Source organism: Truncatella angustata (assembly GCF_020726525.1).
Source record: "Truncatella angustata strain MPI-SDFR-AT-0073 chromosome Unknown BKA67scaffold_10, whole genome shotgun sequence".
Classification (NCBI taxonomy): Eukaryota; Fungi; Ascomycota; class Sordariomycetes; order Amphisphaeriales; family Sporocadaceae; genus Truncatella; species Truncatella angustata.
Genome location: NW_025763390.1, coordinates 1,091,493 through 1,112,708, shown reverse-complemented (window position 1 = coordinate 1,112,708; position 21,216 = coordinate 1,091,493). Strand labels below are relative to the sequence as shown.

The window sequence follows — 21,216 nt, the reverse complement described above, 5'->3', positions numbered from 1 at the left end:
CACGTTGAGCCAGGTTGAGTCAGCACCGGGTATGTACATCTCCAAGAGTATGTCCCGCTCTTTTGCATTAATTATCTACTTTTGTCTACGCATCTGTGTCCCTCCTTCCCACTCTATGCCTGAAAGTCTTTCCCGGCTGTCTAAACATGCGCACAAGTCGCTCTCGAGAGTTATGTACAAGTGCCGTGACTTGCGATATGCTCCTCAAGATCTAATGTTAACTCTAACGGGCATGCCACCCTTCGGATGGGCAGTGATCATTTCGGCCGGGTGGATCTGATAATGCTTGATGCCCTGAAATGTTTCTGCATCCTCCGGATAGGCGATCTCCATATCAAATTCTCTTATTGTCAACGCTAGAATGAGCCTCAGTTCCAAGCTTGCCAGCTCTTGTCCGATGCAGTTCCGAGGTCCTTGCTCCCACGGTCTGAACGAGTTCTTCACCGGATGGAGAGGATCGTTCTCGTCGCGGATAGTCCACCGTTCAGGAATAAAGACGTCGGGGTCAGGCCAAAAGTTTGGGTTGCGGTGCGCAGCAGCAGAGCAGCCAAACAGCATGAACCCCTCTGCAGGGTAGTGAACTCCAGTTTCCCGGTTGTGAAGCATGAAGCCCTTTGAGCCGATGCGAACGGTCCCCACAACGGGCCACAGCCGGAGCGTCTCCTTGACGACGGCGAGCGTGTAGGGCATCTGGTTCAAGAGCGTCGGGTCAGCGGCTATACGGGATGCTGCTTCAAGCACATTTGTACCGAGGACAGAGTCATGCTCAGCACGCAGCAATGCCAGCTTTGAAGAGTTGCTGTATAGTTCGAAATAAGCGTAAGCCATTGTAGTTGCAGTAGTGTCGTGGCCAGCAAAGAGAAACATCTTGATGTGGTTGATGACCAGGTCCAAGAATTCAGGCGGTATGTTGCCTCGCGTGGAGACATCCTGCACTTCCTCAACGTAGGACTTCAAAGCAAGGTTCAAGATTGTCTTTGGACCTTCAATCTTCTCGTAATTTTGAACAGCGTGCTGCACGTACGGCATCATCTCGTTACGAAAGGTGCGGTTGAGAGCATGGTGACGGAAGGGTCGAAGGGGGTTCAAAGCTTTCTTCAGGTCGAGGTCAAAGTAGAGTAGTTTAACTTGATCCAGCATGGTTTCAAGAAATTTGACTGGCTTATTTTGGGCATTTACGCGTGCTCCTCTACTCAGCTGTTCAGTAAACAGCATTTGATAGAGAGTGCAGATAGAAACTTACAGGACCGCCCGTGCGATGATGTCAACAGTCAGATTAGTTGTCGCATGCTCCAGATTGATGACATTGCCTTTCCTTGCAAAGTCAAACAAATGGTCTCTGAATACCAATACCTCCTCAATGAAGTTCGGGATCAGTGATAGCAAGTTCCTTGTCGAGAACCCGGGGTTGAAGATCGCTCGACCGGCTTTCCATTCTCTACCCTCGGAACACACAAGATCCTTGGCACCAGTGAACGGTAGAAACTCGGAATGCATATATGGATGTTTCAACTGACTGTCCTCCTGCGTGAATTGGGCCATCATGTCCGGATGAAACACGGCCAGCATTGGCGCGCTTATCGGCCAAACGTCCATATAGATACAGCCAGCCTTCAGGGCTTCCGGGTATTCTTGGGCCAGAAGCAATGGCATACTTTGGCCAGAAGCATCTCTAGGCATCTTCTTCTTGATAGCAAGCTTCGCGAATACAACTAGATGGCCGAAAAGGAATGAATGGGGCATCAAAAACTAGATGGACATCAGCGAACTTCACTGATGCGGTTTCGGGCAATATAGGCAGGTTTTGCATGCATCGCAAGCGGTCAGTATTTCAAACGGAGCAATAGGCAGGGGCCATTCCAGAGACTCAGGTAGAGTCATTGCGACCACACGTACAACTCCAGGCTGCTTTGCAGCGATTCTGAACATCATCCGGACTTGATAGAGGCGGTAGAACAACATTGCGATGCCGATGCCAGCCAGAGCCGCTACGGCCTGGAAAGTGGGATTCACCGCATCCGGATCGAAGAAGCCAAATAGATTCGGCATTTTGCAAACAAACATGCAGGTATGGTTGCAAGATTTAAGGAGATCTAGGTTTGGGATTGATGTTGCATAACAGTGCTTTACGCCACAAATTGGAGGCCATGGGAGGTTGGTGAAAAAGCTGTTTGCTTCTGTTGGCAACAGACTAGTCCCTGTTTGTCGCATGGCGACAGGCTACATTTGGGGGCCATTTCTGAAATGTGAATAAATGATAGTGCGAGGGAAGCAGAATCGTGGTGAAAAGCGCGGAAGCTGTGAATAAGAAAGGAACGATGTACAGCTATTCACATGCGGTATGTATGCCAGCGATGGCAGTTGTTGTATTCCATAAGTGTTTGCATCATGCAGGGCTGCACCTTCATGTCCGAAGTCATGTGAGCCGCTTTTCCTCGAACCTTGAAAAACCTGCCAAGACAATACTCGGCAAGTTGGGTCAGTTGGGATGACAGATGTCCATTCGGATATATCGAACAATTTGACTGATACCAGGCTTGCGTAAACACTTGCCCAAAGCGCCAGTGGGAGGTAATGAGCAAATCAAGCGGCTCAATGACACATTGGATTGACAGCAGCTGTGGATGACGTATGAGCAACACCTTTATAGGCAGGCACTTGATTGATTCTGACCTGGGCGAATAAGCATAGTCCTGATGCTTATTTTGAGAGCCCTGTCGGCGCGTGTGATTGCAGCTTGCCATACTTTTAGGAAAGCTGTTCTTCAGGCTGGGCAGGGCTGGGCAGTTGGATTTGAATCTGGCTGCTGGCTGCTCAATGTGACCCTCAAGTGTCGTCGTCAGCAGGAGTGGTGTCTATCATGGGAATGCAATTTCGGTTATGCGAGCCAGCGGTTAGTGAGCAGCTGTTCTCGACCGTGGGATCCGGCAGTTCAGGGTGTTCAGTGGACTTTGCTCGTTCCAGACCGAATCTGCTGGAGAGTGAAGTGGTGCACAGCCTCCCGACGATGTACGGTAGCCCGTAATTTGCACAGCGCGTGTGCGGATCAGCTTCAGTAGGCAATCTGTCACGGCAAGGGAGAAAAGCGACGGCGCGCGCTTTAACTTACTTGTTCGGACTGGGAGAGGAGTCAGGGAGTGTGCAAAGTGTGGGATGCAGGGCCAGACAGGGGGTTGATCAGCGGGCATATTGCAGGAACTAATTTCAGCTGGCCCCGCCGCCGCAGCGGGCTATCGTCGATTACAGGCGTCATGGTCCGCTGGGATTCAGCGGGTGCGTGCTGGATTAAGGTGATCAAGTGGTGTTTGGGTCTTGCAATCCGCACAGCGAGCCTGCCTGCGAGCCTGCCGTTTGCATTTGCACCAACCTTGCTGCTGCGGGATCCATACAATGTACCCTCAAGACCCAAGACACACTTATTATTAACCTAGTTAGTTCTTAAGCACAGCACAGCAACTAACCTGACCTAGGCCACGCATAGTACACATAGTACATGCATACATACAATACGGCGCCATGCAGTACACACGCGCACACACCCCTGTCGAATCAGTCGATCCCCTTCTCCTTTTTCATCCGTCCTCATCCCAGAAATAGGATCCGCCAGAACTAACTTGGACTTGCGTCGGTGCAATTCTGCTTGATCCTGAAAGGACTCGTCATTCGGCCGATTCGAAATCTCACCTCTGTCACTCGTTTTGTTTTCTGCATTCCTCCCATCGCCATTGTGAGGTCAGATGTGTTTGCTGCCGTCCTCGTCCCCGTCCTTCCTCGCCCCCATCAAGGCTTTCCTAGACACCGATAACCCATGAACCCACCGCTTCTGTCATAGCACCGGCAAGGGAAGCGAAGCACCAAGACTTGCATTGCCTTGGGATCGAATCAACCCCCCCACGATCGACCGACAACTCCGTACTCCGCTGCATTCCGAGGCGAGTCAACTGCCGTCCGCAATACCGCTATGGGATTAGACACCATGGACAATGGCACGCGGATAAAGAAGCTCATCTTTGCACGACTCTCACGCCCGCGTCTGCTCCTGGTCGGCTTCTTCGCCTGTTTCTTCGTCATCTACGTCCTTTCCCCCTACGACAGCCAAATACGCTCAGCCCTGCGGTGGCAGACCACAATAGCCTCCGACTATGTCCAACATAAATACCCAAGCGACAAGTGGCTCTTCAAGGAGCAGAAATACCCCATAGACCCGGATCAGGACGTCGCCATCATCCTCAAGACCGGCTTTGGCACCAGAAACAGAGTTCCCAACGTCTTGGCAGCTCTTGGGAACGAGACATTCGACAGCGATATCTTGATCGTCCAGGACGCTCCCGTCGAACAGAAGAGGTCGTACGTGACCGCTGGCGGAAAGCAGGTGCCCACTGTCGACATTATCGGCTGGATGATACAAAACAACAAGCTTTTGGGCCACGCCAAGAGTGAACGCCTCATGAAATATGAGCTGCTTGCTGATGCCATCGATGCTGAAGACTACTTCATGGCCGACACGCTGGCCAAGGGCAATGGTTGGGAATTAGATGCCATGAAGGTAAGAAAGTCTACATGACCTCTCCAGCGCCCCCTTGCACCCGCGCTAACCCACAATCGTTCAGTTTATATCGGGCCTGCAGTATGCCTGGGAAAACTTACCAAAGAAGAAGTGGTACATCATGTCTGATGATGATACCTACCTCATCAAGTCTTCCCTGGCCCTGACTTTGGGTCACTTCGACTTCAGACAACCTCACTATTTCGGAAACCCCGTTGGCGACTTTCTGGGACGTTTCGCCCACGGAGGTTCGTCAGCTGTCATCTCCGGGGCCGCCATGGCCAAGTTGTTTGACAGCCATCCCGAAGTTGTGGCTGGTGCCCATCTCGAATCCATTTCGGCCACGTGGGGTGACAAGCTCCTGGCAACTACTCTCATGAAGACCGGCGTCTACTTGGATGAGAAGTATGCCAGGCTCTTCAACGGCGAGCCTCCACATATGACCAGGATGTGGGCGGATCGATTTTGTCTGCCACTCCTTTCATTTCACGGGCTTGGCGACCCTGTCAAAATGGAGGAAACAAACCAACATTTCAAGGGCGCGAAAGAGCCCGTTTTCTGGAGGCAATTGGGAAGGATTTATGGTGCCGCAGACTTCGAGTCTTTTGTCGCCGAACCGATTAGACTGAACACAGACTTCGTCGGCCGCCTTGACGAACACAGTACGACCGTGGAACACACTGAGACTGTGGAAGACTGTGTCAAGGAATGCGGTGCCCACTCGACAGAATGCCTTGCATGGACTTGGAATCAAGTTACCAAGCAATGTCACTATGCACCATGGGCGATTATCGGGGACTACAGAGAAAACGTCATATCCGGCATCAACTACGCCATGGCAAGGAAGCTGGAGGACGGCTGTCACTCAAAGCCGGTACCAACCATGGCCACTGAATAAGGCGCGCGTTCTGTTTGGGGGGGTGAGATCCCACCATTGCTATTTTTCGCTTGTATATACACTTTTACCCGGGATATGAGGCGTTGCACTGCTCAGAGATGGATATACTGGGCAGTTGGTTGGTATATATGCTGAACACAGCTCAGGGGTTTGATATAGACCTTTGAAATGAGAATGGATCGCGGAACGACTGAATGATACCCGGGACGGTCCATCTGGAACAGGGTAGAAGTAACATACTGGACACCTAAATGCTAATACAATACTTCATCAACGTACACCTCAGTTTCGTTTGGTGACGCGTACATGGTGTTGGGGAAACGTGGTGTTGCTATCCCCGGCATTGGATTGACGGACTGGCATGTGCGATTGTCAAAGAGAGTAGTAGCAGGTTGGGTTGGTTTGAATTAAACGAAAATAATTGATACACGAACCGTCAAGAGCAGGTACGTAACACATCAACGCAAATCTAAATCTTGTGGACACCATGACGCTAACTTTGTATAATACAAGAAAAGGACCAGGCTAAAATGACATTGGCCCGTCTAAAGAACATCTACACCATGTGGGCAGGGTCTCTATTTAGGGGCAGCTTCTCAGTGACGCCCCTGACGCCCAGTGGCAAGCGGGCAGGCACAAACCCTGGAGGAAATCGCTCGGCGACCTTGGTCACGCCAGGCGGCAGCTTCTCCGTGACCTTGCCGATGGCCCTGTCCTCCATCTCGCCCAGCTTGGCGTCGATCTTGTTCTCGTACGCCTTGGCCTTCCTGCCCAGGAAGGTCCGGAAGACGCCGTACGCGCACGTGGCGATCCAGAGCAGGCAGTTGACCAGGTCGATCCAGACCCCGACCTTCATGAGCCGGACGCTGGTGCCCTCCCACTCCGTCCCAGACTCCTTGGGCAGGAAGATGCCCGCGAACACACCGAACACCACCAGCCACAGCAGCGCCAGCAGCCCGTCCATGTAGAACAGCCGGTGCACCGGCACGAACGGGATCGAGTACAGCACGCACGTGATGCACGACGTCCCCGCCACGAACGTCGCGTACACCCAGGCCGCTGACGCGGCGCTGCCTGCCTTCCGGTCCGAGTCCACCCGGTGCGCGTAGAAGCCCACCACGATCAGCGCAAAGATCAGCTGGATGCCCCGCGCGACCCAGCGCGCGACGTTCTCGTACAGCCCGATTTGCTTGGTGGCGGCGCCTTTGCCGGCGCGGGCGACGAGCTTTCGGGCGTTGATGAAAGCCATTCTGAAAGCTTAGAGTGTTGTTTTGGTTCGTGATGTGTAGATGGTTTGGGTGGTGTGGCTTGTTGGGTTTGAGTTGGTGGGTTTCCAGCCTCGGATGGGTCTGATCAAATATGTCCCTAGTGAGCGTGTGTGATTAAGAGGTATGTGATAGTAAAGCGAGTGACTTCCAGCGTCGAATAAGCTCTGAGATTATAATAAGAGAAAAGATTGAAGGAGAATTTGTGGAATGACTAGGAAAATCGTGAACAGGATGGAAACACTGGTCTATTTTCTATTTAACTGCCTGATACTGAAGACCCAACGGCTTTGTCTCCAGGTCCATAAAGACCCAAAGTGATTCTTTGGCCATCATTGAAGCCGCGCTGTCGATTGAAACAAAGGAATTGCTAATTCTGGACTTATCCACGGGATCTTGTGAGCCAACCAACGGGGGAGCCACCGGATGTAGTCCGTGCTTACCGCTTTGTCTCGCACTTCGTTGCGACAGGGGCCGCGACTGGCTGCTGGGCGTTGTTACCCAACATCCGCGCTTATTCTGGCAGGCTATCTTGCTTCAAGCAGCGCGCGCTTCTTTCCAACGATCCGCTCACTTCCTTTGCGGTGCTGTCAATATTATATGGCCTCTAGTCACGAGATGTGAGGCAGCTCGTTTACCGCGAAGCACGGCAGCGCACGTCCAGTCATCCGCACTCTCGTACGGCAAGGCGTTTGGAGTTTTTCGAAAAAGATGTATGGGGTGAGGAAGACCTACTGGTCCGTTTGGCCATTGGGAAAGCAAAGAGAAAGCTTCTCGAGATAATGATTAGCTTACACATGGCAAGAGTTCACCATAAGAAGTACTAAACTAGTCTTCTCCAACAGTAAGATTATATTGATAAGGATCACCAACATTCTCGTATGCTTTCATTCTCATTACACACTCAAGACAGGCCATCAACATGAAGCACTAATTCTGCCATCTACATCCCATCTTTACAGCACGAACAGCCCCTCTCTGAGTCTCCAAGTCCGAATTAGTCGCCTAATTCAGGGCAATAGCTCCATCTCTCTGTCCAAAGATACCCTGAAATGAAGTCAGTCATAGCTCCGGACGATGGGTCCGATTGAACATACCAAGAACTTGTTACCCGCATTAGTAGCCCGCTGGATGAAGGATACCAGCTTGATAACCGCGACCAACAGCATCGTGGCAAAGATCAGAAGCAAAATCCCGAGGAGGCCCCAGATGCTTCCGCCATTGTTGTTAGGCTTGCTCGGATCCGATGATGGCTGCTTCTGCGGCGGCGCCTCGGCGGCACCCTCGCACCAGAATGCGTAGCTCCCAGCGCCCTTCGAAGGCATGCTCAGACAGGTCTTGAGCAGATCCTCAGACACGGTCTCCAGACTGGACGGCTCTCCGATGCATCCAGGGACGTCGTAGCGGGCGAGGAGAGCCTCGGTACCGTTGCTACAGATGGCCGTGTGATAAATCTTTAGCTGCCGCAGCGGTTCGATCTGCACACATAAGTCGGGCTGCGGGTGGCGGAAAATCGGTGCACGGTTTGGAAGTTCCTTGACCCAGCAAGAGTTATCGGACGTAGAGCCGGTACGGGTCTCGGGCTGCTGGCTCGTGGCGGCGCTTTCTTCGGTGTTGACGATCACCACACTCCCATATGACGGCGCAGCGTTGACAAGGCTTGAGGCCAGTCCGACCAGTAATACAAGTTGTTTGAGCATTGGGGGCGAGTGTCTATCAGAGCGAAGCACAAAGTCAATGCAAAGTGATGATATGCGTGACACAAAATCAGAGTAGTAACTAGTTGAATCACGATTCTGGCACAGATAGAGCTGGGTATCGACAGAGTTTAAGGGTGATCGTTCCACAATCATCTCAACGATGCTCCTAGAGATGCTGAAAAGTCCCCGATAACAAGCCTGCAAGTCCCCAGACCTATTGGACCGCGTTGGCCAACTGGAAAAAGACCTACCTATGCGACCCGGCGGCACAGTCCTATGCGAAGAGGCTGAAGTTGACATTGACAGGGGCTTCCCTCTCGATTGGGTGGTAGTGTGCCACAGAACAACCTTGGTGCATACATCCCCGCATACTCCTATTTGTTCCAGTACGCCCGGCTTATATGGATGGCGCTCGTATTGAGACCAGGTGAAAGCATCATGTTTTGTGAGAAGTGAGATTGCACTTAACTAACTTGGCTGCACTTGGCATCCTTATTGTAAGATATCGTTGTTGATTAGGCATTAGGGTGAGATCAAGTATGTCCACAAATCTGCGAGGATGCTTACGTTGCATTTGGCGCGTCTCCTATTACTACCATGAAACACTGTTCCGGTTGGCCCTATTGTAACACCACTAATGCAAAGTCTACCAGACATAGATACACGTACAAGCTCGCGTCAGAGGCCTTGATTGAGGGCAGTCTTGGCGCTTATCAATTGCCTCGCAATATCTACATATCTGGGGCTTGTGCAAAGCATAGTGTTTATAAGTTCTCAGTCTCCGTCTGGCATCTCAATTGTCTGATTTAAAGTAATAAGTATTTCAATATCCGGGCCATCAAAGGTAATTATACACTACGTCAGTATCGATAGTGATGACATGGCAGCACGCATCCTCGTACAACCAGGTGGAAAAGGTTTCGTGATTCTATCAGCGACTGCTTCAAACGATAATGTCGCGGGGCCTCGAAGGGCTATAGAGCAACGCTGGGCCTTTTTAAACACTGATGTTGCAAAACCAGGCTTTCGCGAGGCTTGACTCATTGTCGACAATGAAATCCAGGATAATCGAAAAACATGTCCATAATATTCGTATCAGCGCACAGCTACTTCCATTTTTCTCATACGGCGGTGCTACCTAAGCGACAAGGTACTAATACTCTACACTTAGCTTTCGGGTCGAATGCAGAACAAGCACAAGTGGACAAGGAGGGAAATATCCATAAGTTTGTCGCAGTCGAGGGAAGATATAGTGTAGATATTCTACCACGCCAGGTATCACCGCATACAGACCGTACATGTTGCAGAGAAGCATGATAACATTGGGCGGCCTTTGGTCTCCAACGACAAACTCTATGTCATGATGGGGCCAGAGCGGGGTATATGAAACTAATATCAGGCTGATTACCAATTGTAGTCGTATTACCAAGCAGAAGCGGCATGTTGAGCGCGAGGAAAACGCGAAGCAAGACTCGACAAGGGACATTTGGTCACATAAAATGTATACGTGCATATGTGCAGCCGCTTGTCGTTCCTGTAGGATATTTCGAAAGCATCATCAAATATGACCACGTCAAGAGTTGTGTTGGTGACGGCAGCGTCGGGCCACATCGGCGAAAGTCTCGTGCCACTCCTTGCAACAGATCCGACGATAAAACTCATTCTTCCGACGAGTGACGCGTCCCGCCTGCGTTCCAAATTTGCGAACCAGCAGCAATGGCATCAGGGGAACGTGGTCATCGAGGAGGGTTCTGTCAAGAACCCGTCTTGGTTTCAAGAACTGCTTACAGCTCACAGAGTTGACACTGTCTTCCTCAACCTCACCGGTGAAGACGAATTGTTCACTACTATGAACTGCCTCGACTGTATGTCTCGATCGAGTTCAGTCAAGAAACTGATATATGTCTCTGCCTGCATGGATTTTGATTCGACTGAGGGCATCAGACATTATCTGGGCCATTGTTCGGCCGCACACGTCCTGGTGAAGGCACTGGTTGAACAAAAACTGATCCACGGCAACCTGGCGTTCGAATGGACAGTCTTGCGACCTACCTTGTTCTTCATCAATGACTTGAGGTCGAAAGAGAGTATGATCGAAAGAGCCATCTTCGACGAACCGCTTGGCGAAGCGGGAGTCAGTCGCGTAGCACCGTGGGATATCGCACTTGCAGCCACGAACCTCGTCTCTGACAGGACCCAGAAGTGGAACAACAAGCAGATTGCGATCGGTTCAAGAAAGGCGTATAGAGGTTCGGAGATCACCAAGATCTGGTCCAGTGCATTGGGGAAGCAAATAACTATGCCTGCCGCAGACGAGGAGGGCCTGCAACGTTATGAAGAAGAATTTGGCGCACGAATAGGTGACAAGGCTGGAGTTGCTTGGGGGAGAGACCTGAGGCTGATGTATGAGACCTTTGCAACTCAGGGCTTCGGCATGACGGAAGAAGCATATCGCCAGCAGTTGGAACTGCTGGGGCAGGAACCTGCCAAGTATGAAGAATGGGTGCAGGCAACAGCCTATTCCTGGACTTGATGAATTGCTAGTAGGTGTGAGCAAGCGGCATTAGATGTTTTGTTTTGTTTGGAATCTCATAAAGCGCTATGCACCCTGAGGTGCTGAGCCCTTTTTAGTTGAACATGAAACCAAATCATTTATTAAACTACCAAGTGTGTTCGAGACGGGCCGCCCCTCGTCGGAAACTCGCGCATTGTCAATTTGCGATCGGTCAGCCAGATCCAATCACTACCAGTTTGGGTGTTCATCTGGTCTTGCGCTAGCGCATCTCTGTGGGCATCCACTATCCCCTCCAGGAGCCGCCCGCTTGGGAACAAGACAGCCGATCCTTGTCGCGCCCGAAAGTGTTCATCTTGCAGACATTCTCATTATGGTAATGATACTATGTTGAAACGTCATGAGGTATAGAAATGAATCATGGCCTGTGGGACCGTAATGTCCGGGGATAGACGTGCGTAATGGAATGCTTATTGTTGTTCTTGTTGTGGTCTGAATTTACCAAACAAAGCTCTGTGCATATGTATCGCTGCAATCTCAGGAGATCTGACCACGTCTAGTCAGCGGAATATCGCTAGTGTTCCTTCTGCCTCTGGGGCAAAAGGAGTCACTCCACAGTCTGACATTCCAGCGGGATGTGCACGCAAAGGAACACGAATGCACATGTACGCAAAGGAACACGAAGGGAACGGGTCTTCACCCTTTATTCCCGCGGCATCCGAGCGGCCATGTTTGTGCTTCTCTTGTACCCGTCCTTGGCAGCAGAGCTTCCAATGACCTCATCGCCGCTACATGGACCAGTAATCGATGATACGTGATCGGGCATTTATATCTCACGTCTATGTATCCGTAGAAACTGGGTTTTCGCATTGCCGCCTCATTACTATAAATTTGCAATACAATGTTTCGGAGTTTGGGTAAGATGTGATGGGATTGGTCTAGGCGGTCCAGCGTTTGCTTATTTAGGCCCACTTATACTCCTGCAGCTCTCGACAGCGTTAACCCCGCGCCATCAAACACGCCGTCGCATGCTAATCCTCGTAGCTCGCAGATGAATATTTACGTAAAGTGCCTACCCAGCCAATGGCCCGGTAGAGTATTTGTGGCTCATCTACAAGGAAGCAATGACAAGGCCAGAGATTAAAGGAGCCTAGAATCCCATGCCCACGCGGCTGGTGCTTTTTTTTCCCCCCCATAACGCATGTTGATAGACATATATGTTGGTTGTCGCCGGCGATTCCAACATTCCTACACTGCTTCCGGTCACCAGCCTTTTGCTATCTTACGTTCCTTTCAACGCGACTTTTTCGCGTAGCCGTTCCTTTCCCACACCTCGATTCCAGGATGAATTGGTTGACCCTTATTGTTGTCGCACTGGCTGCGCCAGTGTGGTCTCACAACCACAGACACCAGCATAAGAGGCGTGCTTGTTCCACAACACAGGCCGCGGTGGCCGCAGCGTATGCAGTAGAAAAAATAGACGCGGTGCAGACGAGCCAGGTGGTTCAGACAACTGCAACATATGCTGCTCAAACCACTGTACGGACTACTGTGAAAACCAGTGTCAGGACCAGTGCAGCCCAGACCAGTGCAGTCCAGACCAGTGCAGTCCAAGTCACTGCGACATATGCTGTTCAGACCAGTCAAACCACGGAATCTGCTTCAGCCACTTCTGCAGCATCCACAGACAATACACCCGCGAGAGCGATATGGCTTTGGTCGTCGGACTTACTCCAGGATGACACCAAGGTCACCGAGTTCTTGTCTTTCGCCGAGTCTAATGAGATTAACTCGGTCTATACGCTCATCGACCGCGATATGGGCGACGAGGTTTTCGTGAGCTTCATCGCGCAATGCAATGCAAGCGGGATTGCCGTCGAAGCATTGATGGGCAACGCGCAATGGATTACTGGAGGGGGCGACCCAACCTTGGAATCACAGCTGAACTGGCTGGAGCAGTACCAAGGAAACGCATCCGCTGAATCACAGTTCTCTGCAATCCACATGGATGTGGAACCCTGGGGTCTCGATGGCTGGACAACAAACACCGAGACCTACACTTCAGCTCTTCAGTCTATTGTGACGCAGGTCAAGACCCTGGGTGAAGCCCTGGGCCTGCCAGTCGTTGCAGACTTGCCTTACTGGGCATACACCATCGAGTGCCCAACCACTGGCCAAACCCTCGACAGCTGGATGCTCAACAACCTAGACTCTGCTGTTTTCATGACATACCGCAACACAGCTGCTGAGCTGCTGGATATTGCGACCAAGGCCCTCGAGGCAGGCAACACAGCGGGCAAGCCCGTTTGGCTGGCTGTCGAGACGGTTGACGCAGCCGACTCGCTTCTGATCAGCTACTACAGCAAGACGAAGTCTGCTCTGTTTGAGGATCTTGTTTCTATCAAGACAACTGCTTCAAGCCACAGCAGTTTTGCAGGCATTGCTATTCACGATTACGATGGAGTGGTAGCACTGGGTTCATGATTATGACAGGACGACCTTCTTTTCTCCACGGCCCGCTCGGTCCTTTCACTTCACTTCTTTTCTTCACTTCGAGCCGGCCCCTTTGCAGCAGATGATTTTTACGATTACGTTTGGTGCTTACTTTCTTCATCACCCGTGCTGGCATTTGCTGGGCGCATTAGATCGCTTGAGTTTAGAGAACAATTTGATACGATTTTTACGTTCCGCAATCAACTCGATGTTTTTTCCTACGCTAGATGTGATTGGCTGTATTACTATTTCCATTCCTGGATCGTCTTGTTATATCGACGAGTTATCTATTTACTGGCGAGTTCGGCAAGTCCCCTGTCTCTGTTTACCAGGAAAGTAAAGAGCCTGTAAGGCAAGAACGTGTTGCCTAACCAGCTAACAGTGGAAGCCACCCCGCGGCGAATGAAAATACTGCCACCGCTGAGAACATCATTGATGATGTTCTTCGCTGCCACATCGACGTTCTCTTTGTCGGTGTACGCCAGTCCCTTCTTATGGTAATTAATGACGGCTGCTATCTTTTCGTAGTACGAATTCGCGGGCAGTTCGAGTTCCCTTCTATTGGCAGGGTCGTTTCCGGTTGTCTCGACGGCCCCGAGTATGACTGTGACGACCCGCACGCCAAGGGGGGCCATTTCGAGGCGCAGCGTCTCGGAAAGCAGTGTCGTTGCAGCCTTGGAGCTGTTGTACACACCTACCGCGGAGTGAGCACAGAACTTAAATGTATACTCTGGATAAGTCATGGCATACCCCCCAGGCAAAGACTAATTCGCAGGCCACTGAACTGATATTACACACAGTCCCTTGAGCCTTGATGAGCATCGGCGCGAACGCCTGTGACATTGCGAGTACCGCCCAGACGTTAATGTCGTACATCTTCTTCGCGTCCTCAATTGATGTATCCAGGAGCGGCATGGAGTCAGAAGTCCCGGCGTTGTTAACCAAGATATCTAGCGATCCTCCAGTGAGCTTCTCTACGGTCTTCGCACATTGACCTATAGACTCCTCGGATGTGACTTCGAGCTCGAGGATCTCTATGCCCTTGATGTCGCCTAGGGATCCGACCTTCTTCGTGTTCCGTAGTGTCGCGAAAACTCTGAAGCCTCGAGCGTGGTATGCCTTCGCCATTGCCGCCCCGAGTCCGCCATGGCTGCAGCCGGTGATCAGAACAGTTTGTTCTGGCATGTTTTCTCGTACTGGTGGTATGAGAAGTCAATATTATGAGCGTTGATAGTTTGAGTAGAGTTCACGTCAAGCCCAAAGATACGGGCAACTGCCATTATATACAACACAGTGTCTAGGATTGGGCGGTCTCGCCAGTAAACAAGCGGAATTTGGATAGTTACATCCGTCGGTATGCACGGAGTGGAGAATACGGACTGTATTCTATGTAGTCAGTACCCCGAATATGACAATCCAGGAACTGTTTATGACGATTACTACTAGTCTAGAGTGCGCTTGCAGTATGTTTCGTAGCTAGGGCTGCTGTGATACTTCACTATACATGCAATTGAAGCACAATCTCCTTCATCTAAAAGACTAGAACGTGGGGTTATTCGAAGCGCTGAAAACTGCGGTGTATCAATGTGAAAAGTGCGCCTAGACTAGAAGATACTGAGAACGGCATTTCAGACAACAGCTACAGCCCGTCCGCTGAGATTAAAGGCTAGATCTACAAAGATGAAAGATTCTCAACGAAGTACTTCTTTCTTTGTTGAGCTGGGATATGAGAATGAAAACCCCAGTTCAACCGGATTTCGGTATGGAAACCCGAGGCTTGGTGGTCCATCCTACTGGGGCTGTATTCAAGATTTTCAGTGCCACGTCTGAATTTCGATTGGAATTATTTCCATTCCTACAGTATGTCTCATTTTCTTCATACAAAAAGGAGCAGCATCCCGAAGCTCATGTTGCGATCACACCATCACGTAGCCCCTTCACACCTAGTGATGCTGACATCGGATTTATAAGCATCTGACACGGAGGTAATTCCGTTGGATTTCCCCCCGCTCTACGCGCATCTCTAAGACCGTTCACGTGTCATTTTAAGAATCCAAAGGATATCCGGACTTCCTAGCCTAAGTCACAACTATTGTACAGCAACCGATTTTAGACAGGAGTATGCCGGATCTCGGCCACTCCAGCACATATGGCCAAGCTTGCATGCAATGCTACAAGGCGAAGTGCCGATGTGTGCCTAGTCTACGGAATGGTGAATGCGAAAGGTGAATAGTTTCCTCTCGGCATGGTTCATTCATATATGGTACATAATTGATAATCTGGTAGATGCCTTCGCCTCAAGAAACAATGTCAGCCGTCAAACACGTTTCGCAGGCGTAATGCTCAGAGACCAGAAGAGTCAGATAGCCGAATCGCACAGCTGGAGAGTAAGATAGAGACTCTTACTTCCGCCATGCAATCTATCGCTAGCTCTTCTGGGTCTTCAATCGACATTGTCCAGCTCCTCAACGACGAAAATATTTCAGCGTCCACATCTCGTTCAGCGGGCATTCCGACAAACTCCACTAGCACCAGTTCGAGCATTATTGAAGAGCCAATGCAGACGACGCCGCTCCATCCAAACTCTTCACTTCAATTGCTCTCTGATCCTTTGTCAAACCAAGCAGAAGAATGTCTTGTATTTTTCCGATCCCAGATGCTGCCGTGCTTCCCTTTCATTAATTTTTCCCAAGAAATTACAGCCAGGCAGCTACACCATGAGCGGCCTTTTCTTTACCAAGCCATTCTCGCCGTCACCACTTTCTCAAGTAGGATGAAGCTGTCCCAAGTCGAGGATCTGAAACGTTTTCTGCATGAATCTGCTTTGATTAATGTTCAATCAAACATGGATCTGCTGCTTGGATTACTCACGTACCTAACATGGAGCACCGACGCCTTTCTTGGCCGAGCGAACTTTCTCTCTCGTCTCATGATGCTCGCCATCTCGCTAGTATATGATCTGCGATTGTTTAAGCCAACCCCGCCCGATGTTCAGCTTATGATGTCTATGACACAGGGTCAACCCTACGCAGCAGATCTGAACATCGGCGAGGAAACAGCCCTGGGATTTATGGAAAAGCAGCGAGCTCTTTTGGCCTGTTTTGTTCTGAGCTCGAAGTACGTATGTCACAACGGTATTCTTGCCATCGCCATGTCGGGAGAGCCAACTGACTTGTATCTACTGGCAGTATTTCATCTCACCTAGGGCGCCAGGATGCTCTCAGGTGGACGCCCCAAATGGAAGAGGCAACTCGCCTCCTCGAAATGAACAAGTCCTGTTCAACAGATGAGGCATTTGCTTTCCAAGTGCGGCTGTATCTGTTAAAGCAGAGAGCGGCATATATCCGCGAGCAGCACGAGGTAGACCGCGCTCGCATAGAAGCAGCTTCCGTGACTACGTCACTTCCGGGATTATTGTATCTGAAGACATTGCGGGCCCAGCTTCATGAGCTCAAGTCATCGTTCCCTCTGCATATTCCCCAAAAAGGTAAGTAATTTCCCCTCGTGAACGTGCTGAAAATTTCGAGTACGGGATAATTGAGATATAGGCATGGCTGATGCCCAGCCATGTCCATGTAGGCATACTCGATACGAATGCACAATACATTGAGCTATACATCAATCACCTGGCGTATTCAATAAGCTTGGACTCACCACCTCTTAATATTTCGGGGCAGAGGAGCGACGGCGGGCTTCTACCCGGATTCGAACGCTTAGAGTGTCTGTGGCGGTCTGTCGAGTGTATCAAGTCATGGCTAGACAATTTCTATACGATCCCCCCCTCGAAGCTTATCGGTCTTCCATTTCATTTCTGGTCCCAAATGATCCTATGTGTCACGGTTCTGAAGTATCTGTCGACGCTTGGAGACCCGGCTTGGGATTGCCAGGCTGTACGCAACACTGTCGATCTGATCTCGACGATAGACTCTATGATTCAAAGGCTCGACCTATGTAGCGAAGAACCGAGACTTCAGTGCAGCGACAGCCTGTTTGATCTCTTATCCAGACTCCTAAGAAGGTGTCGAGGATGGGCTGAGACATGGTGGAACCTGGCCCCTCAGGCGCAAGATATAGGGGCCGAGGCATTTCATATTGACGATCCCAGCGTGGTTAGTCATACTAGCCACACGATGGATTTGGATCAGATGGGTTGGATGCAGTCGATGAATCTGGAAAATGATGAGTGGCTCAAGAATATACTAAGCCGGCCCGTATCATTTTGTTAGGTATGCCTACATTTCCAAATAGCATAGCGCCTTTACGCTTACATATAGCTAGATATCAGAGCTCACACTCTCTCAAAACGTGGTCGTGTGTTCAGAAACCAGGATCTGCTGTTCGGAAGTTGCTTCTCCAGTGTGCCATTTTTTCTAATACCTGCATGATCCTGCGTAATCGCCGCGTTCAACTGCAATTTTTGGAGTACCCTTTGTCTTCTTTTTTTCTTTCACTAGTCTGAGACGAATCCTTTGCCAAGAGTGAGGCCAACAGTTTTTTAAGCATCTTGGGGTGCGCTATTGAGCTTACAAATGTATATGCTTACGCAGATTGGGGCTATTCCCGACTAGGCAAATCAATTTAGACACGAACTATAGGTCGCGGCCAATCACAATGATACCATCTGCGTCCGGATCGGCTCGGTCGCGATTGTACTGCTGAGACAAGATCGATCCCGCGTCAATGTGTTTGGCAAGCCAAAGCCTACAAGTCTATATAATATGTCACTATTGGAGTCTAAAGCTAACGTTCAATAAAGCATTGTGACGTTTCTAGATGGTTTACAATACGATATTGGCAATTCTTGTAGGCAACAATGGCACATCAATGGATTTTGAACGGCCAGAAAGGCTTCGAGGATTCCCTAGAATACCAAGAAAATGTTCCAATACCCTTGCAATCTCAGCTCAACCATCATCAAGTCCTCGTCAAACTCTATGCTGCCAGCTTGAACTATCGCGAGATCGCGATTCCAAGCCCCCAGGTAAGGATTGTCCAAAGGACACAACACATTTCATATGGGCTGTACTGATAGTTGAAAGAGCTATACCGGAGACATGAAGACATCCGTTGTCCCGGCATGTGACGGCGCGGGTATCGTGCTGGCAGTTGGGTCTTCCGTGCAGGAGTTCCAACCCGGAGACCGAGTCGTCACGTACTTTGCCCCGAAACTTGTCGAGATCACCGGCGATGATGAGGCATCATGCACCTTGAAAGATGTTTCGCTCATGCTCGGTCAGGGGACCGACGGTACACTGCGTTCTCATGGTGTCTTCTCAGAGGCCGCTCTAGTTCATGCCCCTGTATCTCTCGATTGGTTGGCCGCTTCTACATTGACGTGCACCTGGGCCACAGCATGGAATGCGCTATTCGGACTGAAAGATTTCGCCGTTGGCCCAGATGCGTGGATACTTGTTCAAGGATCCGGTGGCGTCAGCGTCGCAGCGCTACAGATAGCAGCAGCAGTGGGCGCTACCGTTGTCGCGACGACCTCGACGGAGGATAAGGCAGCTCGTTTGCGCTCATTGGGAGCAGCATATACTGTCAACTACCAATCCAACTCGAGCGATTGGGGACACAAGGCACGGCAGTTGACACCCGATGGGAAAGGATATGACATTGTTTTAGATATGGGCGGAAACGCATCCCTCCCCCAGTCGCTGGCGGCGGTTCGTACAAATGGCCTCGTTATGGTTTTAGGTCATTTGGGAGGAGACGCTGCCGAACCAGTGGCAATTATGTCCGTTCTGCAGCATACCTGCGTTGTTCGCGGCATCCTTGGGGGTAGTCGAGCACAACTGCGTGAGCTCGTCCGTTTCGTCGACAAACATAATATCAAGCCGGCTCTAGATGATAAGGTGTTCGAATTAGCAGACGCGCGAGACGCATATAGACGTCTCGATGCACAGAAGCATTTTGCGAAGATAGCGATTCGCATCCGCCATTCAGAGGTTCACAGTTCATGAGCTGTTGCGCGACATCAGCGTCATTTTGCACTAGAGTTGGCATCTTCTGAGATACGTCATGCTATGTATCGCTTAAAGGAGATAGGTTTCGACGTAATTACGTCTAAGTCCAGAGGCTTAAGGATTCAGAAATAACAGTCTCTGGTAGGACTTTGCGACTTCACGACATGCAAGGCTGGATTGCGTTGCTGAGTGATATTGGGGGTATAATGGAGGTCGCTTTCATCCACTCGGTTAAGATAGACCCCAAATAACATGGACATTGCCAACTGTAAATACCTGAACACTTGTCTAACTGATCGGATTCGAGGCTGCAAAAGACATACCAGGAGATATCCTATATGCAGAGGTCGCCTGAGCCTTTTGGTTCCGTAAGGCTCGCCGCACCCCTGTCGAATCGTGAGTCCTCCGGGCGTGAGTGGAGATAAATAAGCAGTTCGCCCCTCGCCCTCTTGCCAGGCACAGTTTCACTGCAACACTTCCTGCACAACTCGACCAATTCGTAGAAAGAGGCTCACAAATAGGCCCTTCCAAATGGACTTTGTTTGGGATACCGTGTCGACTTATCGCCTGGATCATGCGGGCTTAACGAGGTATCTGCATAGCATATTCCCAGCCGCTGCAGATAGGCGTAATATTAGTTGGGAGGTGAGAGAATTCTACTTCCAAATTTTCGGCGATTTTGACTGACAGCGTTGTGTATAGGCCGTTGGCGAGAAGCATTATCGGGTTTGGATTCCTCGGTTGTTGACGGAAGTAAGTGTTGGACTTGTGTGGTTCATTTCGACCCAAAAAGCTGACATCTAGTAATCATGCAGAAGGAAAAGCAAGAGTCTGTTTTGGAGGAATTCCGATATGCTAAGCCCAAAGAAGATCCATTTTCGAACTTGTAGTTCATCGGTTCGTTAAATAGTTAGTCGGGCTGTGGACAGGGCAAATGAGTCCGCAAATGGTGTTTACATACATGCCCACCTGAGTCCAAATCTCAATGTCTTTCAGTTTAACCAATCAATAACTAAATGATCATTGCCACCATATTGCCTCGTTACATCCTTTGGTACAGGGCCGACCTGGATTGAGGGAGCTTACAGCAAGCCTGGCAAACCTGGCATGTTTGGCGCAAGAACCCCGCTTTGGGGGCCGAAACAATGCCTCGATCTCAAGTCCTACAAGGACTTTCGGAAGATCCTGGTATTTCCACTTCCCCTCAGCCTCCGAGGAAGGAGCTGAAACCTGGCGCCCCCCTCGGATACACGACTACGCCCATGTATAGTACGTACGAACACTTCTCGTGCGTTGGATGCAGAAGCGATTTGATATATATCTTACAGACTTTATACACATGTCCTGGAGTGCTTCGTTGAGGCTCTGATGCGCCTACTCTCATTGTGGTCTGGTTAACTAGATATCAATGTACTCAATTGATAACATCTTAGCACATCCACCATGGGTCCGATAAGAAATGACAATGAGGAGTTTGAAAAATCTTTAAGAAATCATCATCTATACCCCAGTAATATCATTAGGAATCAGGCATTTCTTCACACCGTTGACCGGTATCGACGATGTTTGCAACAGGAGGAGCTGTTCCACAAGAACCAGAGATCACTTTATCTGCTAGATCTCGTGCCTATCAATGAGGGTAGTCAAGGTAACTTCAAGCCGTCAGACCACCTCAAGACAAGCTGCTAATGACAAATCCCACTACGCAGAATTAAAATTTAAGAACACCCAGACAGAAACCGTGGAAGCATTAACGACATATCTTGCGCAGCCATATCACCCAAGATGGCGGTTCATGTATGTCTCAACAATGAGAATACGAGCTGTCAACGTTAC

At 50.2% G+C, this 21,216-nt stretch overlaps 8 protein-coding genes across 8 annotated transcripts; 4 read left to right on the top strand and 4 right to left on the bottom strand.

Annotated features, from left to right (window-relative positions):
- Window positions 1-33: 33 nt before the first annotated feature.
- On the bottom strand, window positions 34-2,192 carry BKA67DRAFT_94268 (cytochrome P450). The gene is made up of 2 exons (XM_046109555.1): window positions 1,244-2,192; window positions 34-1,189 (listed from the first exon to the last, which is right to left on the bottom strand). The coding sequence occupies exons 1-2, from the start codon at window positions 1,741-1,743 to the stop codon at window positions 205-207; spliced, it is 1,485 nt and encodes a 494-aa protein (XP_045952615.1). The 5' UTR covers window positions 1,744-2,192; the 3' UTR covers window positions 34-204.
- A 1,784-nt stretch (window positions 2,193-3,976) lies between these two features.
- On the top strand, window positions 3,977-5,444 carry BKA67DRAFT_663964 (uncharacterized protein; the record flags this gene model as incomplete). Its single annotated transcript, XM_046108287.1, has 2 exons — window positions 3,977-4,546; window positions 4,611-5,444. The coding sequence occupies 2 exons, from the start codon at window positions 3,977-3,979 to the stop codon at window positions 5,442-5,444; spliced, it is 1,404 nt and encodes a 467-aa protein (XP_045952614.1).
- Window positions 5,445-5,698: 254 nt separating this feature from the next.
- Window positions 5,699-6,693, bottom strand: BKA67DRAFT_663963 (uncharacterized protein; the record flags this gene model as incomplete). Its single annotated transcript, XM_046108286.1, has 2 exons — window positions 5,699-5,800; window positions 6,007-6,693. 2 exons carry the CDS (start codon window positions 6,691-6,693, stop codon window positions 5,699-5,701), a joined length of 789 nt encoding a protein of 262 aa, XP_045952613.1.
- A 1,021-nt stretch (window positions 6,694-7,714) lies between these two features.
- BKA67DRAFT_663962 (uncharacterized protein) lies at window positions 7,715-8,409 on the bottom strand (the record flags this gene model as incomplete). Its single annotated transcript, XM_046108285.1, has 2 exons — window positions 7,715-7,756; window positions 7,807-8,409. The coding sequence occupies 2 exons, from the start codon at window positions 8,407-8,409 to the stop codon at window positions 7,715-7,717; spliced, it is 645 nt and encodes a 214-aa protein (XP_045952612.1).
- A 1,564-nt stretch (window positions 8,410-9,973) lies between these two features.
- Window positions 9,974-13,405, top strand: BKA67DRAFT_663961 (uncharacterized protein; the record flags this gene model as incomplete). The annotated part of the gene is made up of 2 exons (XM_046108284.1): window positions 9,974-10,899; window positions 12,328-13,405. The coding sequence occupies 2 exons, from the start codon at window positions 9,974-9,976 to the stop codon at window positions 13,403-13,405; spliced, it is 2,004 nt and encodes a 667-aa protein (XP_045952611.1).
- Window positions 13,406-13,701: 296 nt separating this feature from the next.
- On the bottom strand, window positions 13,702-14,599 carry BKA67DRAFT_526200 (putative short-chain dehydrogenases/reductase; the record flags this gene model as incomplete). Its single annotated transcript, XM_046098734.1, has 2 exons — window positions 13,702-14,088; window positions 14,144-14,599. The coding sequence occupies 2 exons, from the start codon at window positions 14,597-14,599 to the stop codon at window positions 13,702-13,704; spliced, it is 843 nt and encodes a 280-aa protein (XP_045952610.1).
- Window positions 14,600-15,320: 721 nt separating this feature from the next.
- BKA67DRAFT_93833 (uncharacterized protein) lies at window positions 15,321-18,005 on the top strand. Its single transcript, XM_046109553.1, has 6 exons — window positions 15,321-15,639; window positions 15,701-16,531; window positions 16,603-16,901; window positions 16,994-17,640; window positions 17,693-17,892; window positions 17,983-18,005. The coding sequence occupies exons 1-4, from the start codon at window positions 15,536-15,538 to the stop codon at window positions 17,638-17,640; spliced, it is 1,881 nt and encodes a 626-aa protein (XP_045952609.1). The 5' UTR covers window positions 15,321-15,535; the 3' UTR covers window positions 17,693-17,892; window positions 17,983-18,005.
- BKA67DRAFT_94030 (putative alcohol dehydrogenase) lies at window positions 17,791-19,457 on the top strand. Its single transcript, XM_046109554.1, has 3 exons — window positions 17,791-17,892; window positions 17,962-18,395; window positions 18,454-19,457. Exons 2-3 carry the CDS (start codon window positions 18,228-18,230, stop codon window positions 19,375-19,377), a joined length of 1,092 nt encoding a protein of 363 aa, XP_045952608.1. The 5' UTR covers window positions 17,791-17,892; window positions 17,962-18,227; the 3' UTR covers window positions 19,378-19,457.
- Window positions 19,458-21,216: the final 1,759 nt, after the last annotated feature.

What these genes read in the sequence shown, in the direction of transcription:
- BKA67DRAFT_93833 (XM_046109553.1), top strand. Translation starts at nt 15,536, where the DNA reads ATGCCGGATCTCGGCCACTCCAGCACATATGGCCAAGCTTGCATGCAA. An exon ending in TGTTTTGTTCTGAGCTCGAA is followed by an intron (nt 16,532 to 16,602) that starts GTACGTATGTCA and finishes ATCTACTGGCAG; the next exon opens with TATTTCATCTCACCTAGGGC. An exon ending in TCTGCATATTCCCCAAAAAG is followed by an intron (nt 16,902 to 16,993) that starts GTAAGTAATTTC and finishes ATGTCCATGTAG; the next exon opens with GCATACTCGATACGAATGCA.
- BKA67DRAFT_94268 (XM_046109555.1), bottom strand. Translation starts at nt 1,743, where the DNA reads ATGCCCCATTCATTCCTTTTCGGCCATCTAGTTGTATTCGCGAAGCTT. An exon ending in ATCATCGCACGGGCGGTCCT is followed by an intron (nt 1,190 to 1,243) that starts GTAAGTTTCTAT and finishes ACAGCTGAGTAG; the next exon opens with AGGAGCACGCGTAAATGCCC.
- BKA67DRAFT_94030 (XM_046109554.1), top strand. Translation starts at nt 18,228, where the DNA reads ATGGCACATCAATGGATTTTGAACGGCCAGAAAGGCTTCGAGGATTCC. An exon ending in TCGCGATTCCAAGCCCCCAG is followed by an intron (nt 18,396 to 18,453) that starts GTAAGGATTGTC and finishes GATAGTTGAAAG; the next exon opens with AGCTATACCGGAGACATGAA.